Here is a 10,424-nt window from a genome sequence, read left to right as displayed (position 1 = left end):
GTAATACTCAAAAGAAGTTGTTTGGCCTATTATAAAATTTACCTGCACTAAAAAACCCAATTTGAAACGTATGAGTAATCTTGATTGGTATATTTAAGTGTAATCTTTCTAAGGTTATGTACAGTATTGGAACCACTAAGAATACTTAAGAATCACCATCTATGTAAGTTTATTTTATTAAATTTATAAGAGTTACTTAGAAGTTGAGAAAGATTATTTTATCAAGATATTGAAGGATTTCAAATGAGATTAAGATATTCAATTCATAAATGGGGTTTAAAAGCTTAGAGGTATATAAGTCTGTAAGTGGGCCTAATTATTAATCAAAGGCTTCCTTAAAAGTAATTGACGTTTCTCGACGTGGAGGTCTCCCGAGATTCCCGAGCTCCTGCGCTTCTCAGTTTCCTCATCTGTAAGATGGAGATAAGCCATATACTTGACTCGGGCTCATTGTGAGGATGGAGATGACATGAATGTGTATGGCACATGGACTTCAATAAATGTACATTGCCTTCTGCTGTTAAGAGCTGTAAAGATGTCTGACCAGAAGCAGGTAGCTGCCAAAACATCCCTTATTGAGCAACTGATGTCTAAAAGGAATTTTGAGGATCTTGGCAACCACCTTACTGAGCTGGAGACTCTTCATGTGACTAAAGAGCATCTCCAGGAGACCGTCATGGTCAGGGCGGTGTACAGAGTCCTCAAAAACTATCCTACGGTGGCTTTGAAAAAGAAAGGCAAGTGTTTGCTGTCAGAATGGGAAGCTCTTTATAAGGATCTCCACTTCAAACCAAGGGACAGCCCTAAATCATTCCCTATGGGCAGAAACGAAGAAAACTGCAGACTTTCTCATGACCCAAGTCAGGATGAGATATCAGGCGGCTCCAGTTCTAATTCATCACCCCACGATGTTGCAAGAGCCATTGAAACACTTGTGCCTGAAAATGGCACGAGTCAAATGGAGCCCAAGGAGGAGCATTTCAGGGGTGGTGACCCAAAATCCACTGACCAGAGATCCAGTGAGTCGCTGGACCCCACAGTACCTGTGAGAGCTAAATGCACAGAACTTCTTTATGAAGCTTTAATGAGTTCTTGCACAGATCAGTCCAAAGCTGATTTGTGGCAAAACTTTGCAAGAGAAATTGAAGGGCACATTTTTACTCTTCGTTTGAAGAACCTCAAAAAGTACAAAACTTGTGTTAGAAGCAAAGTTGCCAATCTGAAGAACCCCAAAAATTCTCATTTACAACAGAACTTGCTCTCTAGGACCACGTCTCAGAGAGAATTCACCGAAATGACAGTGATGGAGATGGCAAGCAAAGAACTGAAGCAGTTGAGAGCCTCCTACATGGAACCTTGCATGCAGGAACATCACCTTCCCCACGCCACTGAGGGCACACAGGCAAAGAAAATAAAATGCAGACGCTGTGAGAAGTTCAATTGCAAGGTCACTGTAATCGCCAGAGGAACACTTTTCCTGCCAAGTTGGGTGCGGAATTCAAATCCAGATGAAGAGATGATGACCTATGTGATCTGTAACGAATGTGGGGAGCAGTGGTACCATAGCAAGTGGGTCTGCCCGTGATGGTAAATAAATGTTCTCTTAACCAAGAAAAAAAAAAGTAATTGACATTTATTAAACTTGTAAATAGAATAATAAGATTTGTAAACTGATCTTTAAGGAAAAACTAGGCTTCTGAATTCAGGAATTTAATAAATGTTAACTTTTAAAAACCAAAGATGGGGGTGCCTGGGTGGCTCAGTCAGTTAAGCATCTGCCTTTGGCTCAGGTCATGATCCCAGGGTCCTGGGATCGAGCCCCGCCTCAGGCTCCCTAGTCGGTGGGGAGCCTGCTTCTCCCTCTGTCTCTGCTGCTCCCCTTGCTTGTACCCTCTCTCTGTGTCAAATAAATAAATAAAATCTTCAAAAATAAATAAATAAATAAAAATAAAAACCAAAGATGCCTCTGAATAATATTTTCTGTACATGAGGGTGCCTGGGTGGCTCAGTTGGTTAAGCGACTGCCTTCAGCTCAGGTCATGATCCTGGAGTCCCGGGATCGAGTCCCACGTCAGGCTCCCTGCTCAGCAGGGAGTCTGCTTCTCCCTCTGACCTTCCCCCTCTCATGTGCTCTCTCTCTCTCTCTCATTCTCGCTCTCTCAAATAAATAAATAAATAAAATCTTTAAAAAAGAAATATTTTCTGTACATGAAATATTTGCTGTTCCTGAGGTACAGGTACAAAAAAAATCTCCTATTGGGGGGAAAAAATGAAATCTTAAGAAAGAAATCAGAATAAATTAAGCAGGACTCCAACTGAAAGAGGAGTAGGGCCTGAGGCTGAATCCAGCTTACTGGTCCACCTCTTGCCTTCTCTCAATGCCAAACTGATGCACATCCCACCACCACTGCCACCCTCTCTCCATCCACAATTGACTTGCATCTACCCAGTGGGGAGAGAAGCTGAGTAGCACAGGGCAGGTCAATGGGGGAGACATACCAAGGAATGTAAAGATCATCAGTTTTGAATTCACACAGACCTGAGTTTGAATAAGAGTCTCTGAGAACTTAGAAAAAGTATCTAAATTCTCTGAGGTTCAGTTTCCTCTTTTCTAAAGTGGAATTTTTTAAACACCTATGCCAAGGGTCATTAAGAAAAGTATATGTAATCCTGTATTTTCTTAACTTTCACCACTAGCCACTGGGGGTATGATTGTGAATGAGACACAACCCTGCCCTCAAGAATAGCTAAAGTGATGGTTGCATTTATGATTAGTGCTCAACCAAAGGCTGCTATATCTATAGCTCATCATCAAATGGAGGAAATCAACATTGCCATTGAAGTCAGAAAGAACTGGGTTAGAGCTTAGCAATGCCACTTACTAGCTATGTAACTGTGGCCTCTGAGCCTGTTTCCTCTTCTGCAAATGAGGACAACTGATTGTAATACAGAGTAGTTGAGGGAATCAAACAAGCTGGTGTGTGTGTAATAACATCTGGCACAGTGCTCAGCATATATAGGAGATTCTCGCTGTATTGTAATATCCTATATGCATATGGCAGGTTTCTCCTGGCCCCACTGTACTGCACAAAAACTCCAAAGTACAGGGCTAACCCAGGTCAATGTCTTGTTGACCTCCAGGGATAGAGAGAATTTTGGAATTGCTGCTGGCCAGAAAGCCTGGCATTCTCTCCTGTACCCATGGCCCCGACTGACCCTGAAGAACCAAGTTGTTAGGTTGGAACAGATACATCAACATCTGGTTCCATTCAGTTTCTCTCCATTTTGCCTCCTTAGAAGTTCATATAAGAGACTGCATCCGTACCTGCCCACTGCTAACCCCAGCTCTTTTTCTTCCAAAATTTCCTAGTGGAGATATCAGCTGTGACCTTCACATTGCACTCATTTGTCTGGACACCTACATAACTTCACACACCAAATTTAAGGGCCTTCTCTTGATCTAATAGTGATAGGTCTTTAGGAGTGTTGTGATGGCTGGTCAGTTCAGAATTCACACCAAACCCTCAGCAAGATGCTCCTAGTATCAGCAAGATACTTCCCCAGTGAAGATGTGTCTTTTTAGAGCTTCCATTCCTGGGCACAGTCTTCTCACCCAAGTAGCTAAAGTTTGAACCCTGGGACTCGTGGAACAAAATTCTCAGTAGTCCTTTTTGCCACAAACATCTTGCCATGCTCCCCTGGTGGGAGGTGTGGGAGAGGAACACTTGCCCTTTTTTTCCCTTCTAGGTTCTTTGGCTGGTCTAATAATTAAATTGAGATAAGACAGATTAACAGGAGAAAAACAAATAAATTTAATTTTCTACATACAGGAACCCTGAAGCTATGAGGCTAAAAGACAGTCAAAAAATTGAGGTTTATATGTCATCCTGAGCTAAGAAGGAGGAAGGGATCTTGGGCTTCAAAGGGAATGAAGACAATCCACAGGAAGATGGGAAGAGCAAATGTTTGGTTAAAAAAATAAAAAAAGTTTATTTTGCCATGCACAGACAATGGAACAGAGAGAGGAATCCTAACAAACAGGCCTCTCCAAACTCTTCCTAGCCTACCACACCTAGCCCGGACTCCTCGTGGTTATCTCTGGTGATAACCCTCTCTGGGACCAGACCCCCCAACTAAATTCTTTTAGGCAGTTAAGGGAGAGGTAAAAAGCTCTTCCCGGGTCTTTCAGGCCTTGACTGTCCAGTTTGAAATAATCCACATGCCGAAGTGGCACATTCTCTGGTGGCCTGCCCTAAACTCCATCAAAAGCAAGCCCACAGGGCGCCTGGGTGGCTCAGTCGTTAAGCGTCTGCCTTCGGCTCAGGTCATGATCCCAGGGTCCTAGGATCGAGTCCCACATCGGGCTCCCTGCTCAGCGGGAAGCCTGCTTCTCCCTCTCCCACTCCCCCTGCTTGTGTTCCTGCTCTCACTGTCTCTCTCTCTGTCAAATAAATAAATAAATAAAATCTTTAAAAAAAAAAAAAAACAAGCAAGCCCACAAATCATGGAGCTGCTTGGACTGTGGCTCTGCCTCAGGTGTCCATTCTTTCCTTTCCCATTTTTCCCACTTGTACACAAAAGGAGTGATCCAATCATTTTTCCAGAAAGGCTTCCCTGACACCTGCACCCTCTGAGCCAAGAAACTATTCCTTCTGTCCAGAGGGAGGGAGAGCTTACAATGGATGTTTGCTTTGCTGTCTGCTTCCAACCACCCTTCCAGTAATGATACCTGGAATTTCCTATGAGGAAACCCCTCTCCACTCTCAGTCCACATGCTTGGGTGAAACTGCCAGGGCGAGCCTGGAGAAGGAGAGTCTTAGTCGGTCTGGGGTTCCATAACAAAATACCATAGATGGAGTGGCTTAAGCAATGAGAACTTATTTCTTACAGTCTGGAGGCTGGGAAGCCCGAGATCAAGATGCCAATCAGTTTGGTTCCCCATGAGGCCTCTCCTCGCGGCTTGCAGATGGCTGCCTTCTCATTACATCTTTAGATGGCAGAAGGAGGAAGCTCTCTGGTCTCTTCTTATAAAGGCACTAATCTCATCATGAGGACCCTATCCTCGTGGCCACATCTAAATTTAACTACCTCCCAAAGGCCCCTATCTCCAAATACCATCATACTAGAGGTTAAAGTTTCAACATATGAACTGATGGTGAAGGGAGATAAATCAGACTGTGGCAGAGAGCCTCACACTTCCCCCACTCCGGTGCCTGGTTCAGAGCCAAACACAGAACATAATCAGAGCCAATGGGCCAAGTCCTTGCTCCTCTGGATGACTGAAACCTTGGACAATGAGGCCTGAGCTGTAGGCAAGCATCTTGACACCACACAGAGGACAGAAAGAGAGAATAGGTCCTAATGACACCTGGCCTGATGCCAGACCGACCTTACCCTTCTGTACGCTTTAAATTTTGTAAGGCAAAATTATCTCTCTTGGCAATTTAGGTTAAGATTTTATGACTTGCAACTAAAAAAAATTCTAACTTCTGCAGATCTATACCAATTCATCCAGGGGTGTGCTAAAGAAAACTTCATGCGAACCAGTTGTTAAAGCTTCAGGAATTGTACAAACCAGGTGTTAAACACGGCCATTATTAATAATTAAATCATGCAAACTTATGAACAAGTCAATAATATTTGTAAAAGGTAATAATAAATACTCAAAACCCATCACTTCCTAATAAGTTTACAGTCACTTGTGCTTTGAGTTTATTTCCATCTACTGTATGTGCATGGTGGAAAAACTGTAGAGAAGGATGCTGCTGTGCACCTCTTCCCAGCTCTGTATTCAGTGGTATCAACCTGGGAGCTTGAAATTAACAGGGCGGAAGTGCCTTCACCACAAAAATGGACAAACACTGCAAATCAAGGCTTGACTTACTGGTTTCTTGATTGCCTAGGCTTAAGGAAATAGTGCAGAGCGTGTCAATAACGTAGATTAAGTTGAAAGTGCTTCATGTCTGTAGTTGTTAGATTTGTGACCAGAACAAAAACTTGAGAAATATTCTTCCAGTATTCGAAAAGTATTATTTGACTGAGCAAAGAATATCTGCAGCCACTGCCATGGCCTAGCAGCACTGTGCTAGTTTTCAGAAGTCAAAACGAACAGGACACAGATGGCCCTGTGCTCAGGGAACTCAGAGCTCAGGGTGATTTGTTCTAAGCCAAGTACCACAGAAGAGACAGCAGTAAAAAACATTGTATCTGTCATCAAGAAGTGTATAATTTAATTGTAAAGGCAAGCCTAGCACACAGAAAATACAGCCGAATCTCTTAAGTCAGGGATGACAAATATCTATTATGCACACCGCCACCTCCCTGTCCACACCTAAGTGAGTAAGTGCCGGCACTCTGCCCTGAGCCAGGATGTGGCTCCAGCAACCTGCCCAAGAGAGCACTCCAGGCAGCCCCCACTGGGCTCATCATGGGTGCCATTACACAGGAGTACAAACCATGGGACAGCCCAGTTTCAAAGTTCAGAGGTGAGACCAGCCGGACCTGCGCTACCAAAGAAAGGTTTCATGGGAAAAACAACTTGAAAAAGGTCTTGGAGGATGAGTAAGGAACCTGTTAGAAATGCAAAGTCCCAGGCCCCACCAGAGGTCTACTGAGTTAGAAACTCTGAGAGTAGCCCCAGGACTCTTGTTTTAACAAGCCCTTCAGATGGTTCTAACGTACACTGACGTGTGAGAACCACCGGACTATGCCCTTGGCTTCTTCTCCAGCTGCTTTCTCTCATGTGTCACTCAAGTTGATCCTTACAACTGCACCATGCAGTAGGTAGGCAAGCTAGAATATTTATCCTTCTTACACGGGTGAGAAGAGCAGTTCAAAGACATTACAGGACTCACCCAGGACCACGCTGCTTACGTGCAGCAGAGCCTGGGCTCCAGCCAGCTCTCCAGGTGCCAGAGCAGTGTTATTTCCATCAGCCCTAAGGTAAGAGCATAACGATAGCATGATTCCTCCCAGCCCCCAGCCTCCTAATTTCCTCTCTCACCTTCCCAAGGAATTGGCCAGCTTCCTGACAACAGGCTGTGAATAAAAGCTCTGTGGGGTGATGACAGTTGCCTGACAGAAGGAAGGTGATAGGACTTGGTGCAGGGCCCCCACCATGCTCATACCTGCAAGGATTGAAAGTGAACTTCAAAGCCAGCACCAACCAGCTGGTCCCAGGCATCCAACAGCTTCAACTCATCAGATGCCATGGCCCAGACCTGGCTAATGGCAAAAATGTGGAAACTCAGCCTCCAATGAAACCCAGGAACAGAGCCATGAAAGCTGGTCTAGGATCCAGCTCTTTGTGCCAAGCCCTCTCAGGCAGAAATGATCAAGTTTAAAGAACTATCTCCAATCCAAGGCCAAGCCGACAGGTCAGCCTGGAGGACTGGAAAGGGCACGGTCTCTCGAGTCCCACATACCTGGGTTTAAAATCAGTTCCAATGTTTACAAGCTCTGCAGAGCAGCCTCCTTACCTTCTCTGAGGCAATCACTTTCTATGCAAAATGGGGACATAAATACACACAGTTTGTGTGAAAGAAGAGAAATAACATATGCAAAAGTGCTGGCAGAGCAGGCACCTGGGTGGCTCAGTCGTTAAGCGTCTGCCTTCAGCTCAGGTCATGATCCCAGGGTCCTAGGATCGAGTCCCACATCGGGCTCCCTGCTTGGCAGGAAACCTGCTTCTCCCTCTCCCACTCCCCCTGCTTGTGTTCCTGCTCTTGCTGTCTCTCTCTGTCAAATAAATAAATAAAATCTTTAAAAAAAAAAAAGTGCTGGCAGAGGCCTTGGCCCTTTCCTTCCCTCACTCTTCCCTTTGGGAGTCTTCTTTCTCCATCTCCATGGATCCGGAGAAGGGGATGCCAAGTTGCTAATGAACCAGGCTAAAGGGGAACAGCTCTGCCTAGAGCAGAAGATAACCTCTAAAAGTACCTTCTAGCATTAGATCATAAATCTGTCTTATGTTGAAACTGTATTTGTGGGCTGTTAGCTCTGTTAAGAGTGTATCTTACTGCTTTATCCTGCATTCAGCACTCACTATGCACAATAATGAGCTGCTTTGTAACTTAGGCAATATTGGGCATGAAGAAATTAATCAGGAATTCGCCAGAATTCTCCAATCATCTGAAATGAATCAGTAATTCTCAGTAATCAGTAATTCTCTGGCAAACTACATCCACAGGCCAAATCCAGCCAAGCGCTTCTTTTTGTAAATAAAGTTTTATTGGAACACAGCCATGCTCATTTATCCACATATTATCTATGGCTGTTTTCACACTACAAAGCCAGGGTTGGACTGCAAGGGCTGAAATATTTACTATCTGGCCCTTTATAGAAAATTACCTACCCCTGCTCCAAAAGAAAGTACAGATAAATTGAATTGTTACAGTTCAAGTTCTCCAAGATGTAGGCTCTGAGAAAGAGTTTAGGATTCAGGGTGTTAAACAGGGAACGCCCCTGGGATCCACATCCCTGGAAGGGAGAGAAAGGAAGCAGGAGTGGGCACAGGGAAAAGACCGGCTGCAATGCAGGTCCAGCAGCTTCAGTCAACTCCACAGGGAATGCTGGAGCAAATAACCCCTTAGAGTTGGCCTGAATGGGCCCAAATAGCTGCACTTTTACCCTCTGCCTTGATCGGTCATTGGAAGTGGGCAATCCCCTGGAATGTGTGCCCGCTGGTGAGGCAACTCCCAAAGGGGCTAAGGGCTGGAGGCTGTCTATTGACATCATTCCCAGAACCGAGGGCAACAAATCCTCCCTTGCATCTCCATGCCCAGCACAGCCACCCAAGCTTTCTTTCTTTTTTTTTTTTTTAATATGGAATGCTTCACGAATTTACGTGTCATCCTTGTGCAGGGGCCACACTAATCTTCTCTGCATCATTCCAATTTTAGTAAATGTGCTGTCAAAGCGAGCACCACCCAAGCTTTTTTAAAAGTTTTCTTCCACCACCTTCCAGAAGTGCCCCCCGCCTCTACACCAGGGAGTCAGGTGTCTTCTAAACTTCCAAGGGAAGTGGTAGCTGTCATCAGTGGGACACAAAGTCAAAGTGGACACAGGGTGTTCAGAATAACAACTAAAATATCACCTTAAACTTATTCCCAGTAATATTCTTTTTTTTTTTTTTAAAGATTTTATTTATTTATTTGAGACAGAGAGAATGAGAGACAGAGAGCATGAGAGGGAGGAGGGTCAGGGGGAGAAGCAGACTCCCAAGGAGCAGGGAGCCCGATGCGGGACTCGATCCAGGGACTCCAGGATCATGACCTGAGCCGAAGGCAGTCGCTTAACCAACTGAGCCACCCAGGCGCCCCTCCCAGTAATATTCTTGAAAAACTTTATGTCCGTAAGCTTTATTGGAAATCACAGAGAAACAGGCTATGCATCAATAAATGCCATTCTCAGGAAAAGTGGACTTTCTATTCCTATCAGAATAACACCCAGATTTTCTGATAGAATGGGGATATCTAAAATATATAATGCATATAAGATATAAAATGTTTTATATAAAAAAGATAAAATGAGAGATAAGGTAGAAAATGTCACTGCTTATTAGTGCAATAGCACAAGAGCAAAAGATTTTGAGTCTACAAACCTAGGTTCAGTTCTCCACCTGCCACTTACTCTCAACAATCCCTTTACCCTCCCAATGTGTTTGCTCATCTATAATATGGGACTGTGATACTCTATCCACCTCACAGTGTTCTCACAGAATCAGAAGAAATGATATATGTGAACCAGTGATGAAATCTGGAAAGTTCTCAAAAAATAATTTTTTGTCTATGTCTTCTGTAACACCTCCTTCATTGCTATCTTGAAGTTCTATTCAAATATTTAATTGCTTTAGTTATTCTTTTTTTTAGTTCTTCTCTGGTCTTACCAAGTATATCATCAATATTTTGTCATACACAGAACAGGTATTTTAAAAGATTTTTTATTTGCTCTTAGTCTACCTATGTACATAAATATACATGCACACATGTATATATACATACAGATACCAGCCCCATACGATATTTCCTTCCCAAGACAAATATCCCAGAGAATAGATAGGCATTGATATTCAAAACTTTTGGCAAAGGATGTTCCAGAAAATACCAGTGAACATTCAAAGTCCTACCTCTTCATAGTCCTGCCCCCACTGACATCATATAGGGTCTCACCTACTCCTGGGAGCCCACTGATTGGCCTAGCATAGTGAGGTTTTGTCCCACCATGTTTTCCTGAGCTATAAGTGGCCAGGTATACTCCATTTTGTCTTGTGTCTCAGCTGGCACACCTGTTCTGTCAATGAGTCATTTTCCTTTCTGCATTTCTTCTTTTCTCTTTCAGACTATCTCCTCACTCCATGAATGCACATAATATATATATATATTTATATATATATAATATATATATTTATATATATATAATATATATAT

The 10,424-nt window shown here is 43.6% G+C and overlaps 1 protein-coding gene and 1 non-coding gene across 2 annotated transcripts; one reads left to right on the top strand and one right to left on the bottom strand.

The window, feature by feature from the left end:
- The first annotated feature begins 401 nt into the window (after positions 1–401).
- On the top strand, positions 402–1,585 carry LOC118013511 (transcription elongation factor A N-terminal and central domain-containing protein-like). Its single transcript, XM_035009447.1, has one exon. The coding sequence runs from the start codon at positions 470–472 to the stop codon at positions 1,583–1,585; it is 1,116 nt and encodes a 371-aa protein (XP_034865338.1). The 5' UTR covers positions 402–469.
- A 7,229-nt stretch (positions 1,586–8,814) lies between these two features.
- On the bottom strand, positions 8,815–8,921 carry LOC118013559. Its single transcript, XR_004680050.1, has one exon. It is a non-coding gene; the product is annotated as a U6 spliceosomal RNA (small nuclear RNA).
- Between the last annotated feature and the right edge of the window lie 1,503 nt (positions 8,922–10,424).

This window comes from Mirounga leonina, unplaced genomic scaffold (assembly GCF_011800145.1).
Source record: "Mirounga leonina isolate KUSES-001 unplaced genomic scaffold, KU_Mleo_1.0 Mir_153, whole genome shotgun sequence".
Lineage (NCBI taxonomy): Eukaryota > Metazoa > Chordata > Mammalia > Carnivora > Phocidae > Mirounga > Mirounga leonina.
Note: the sequence above shows the minus strand (reverse complement) of the source record. Positions and strands in the feature narration are given on the sequence as shown.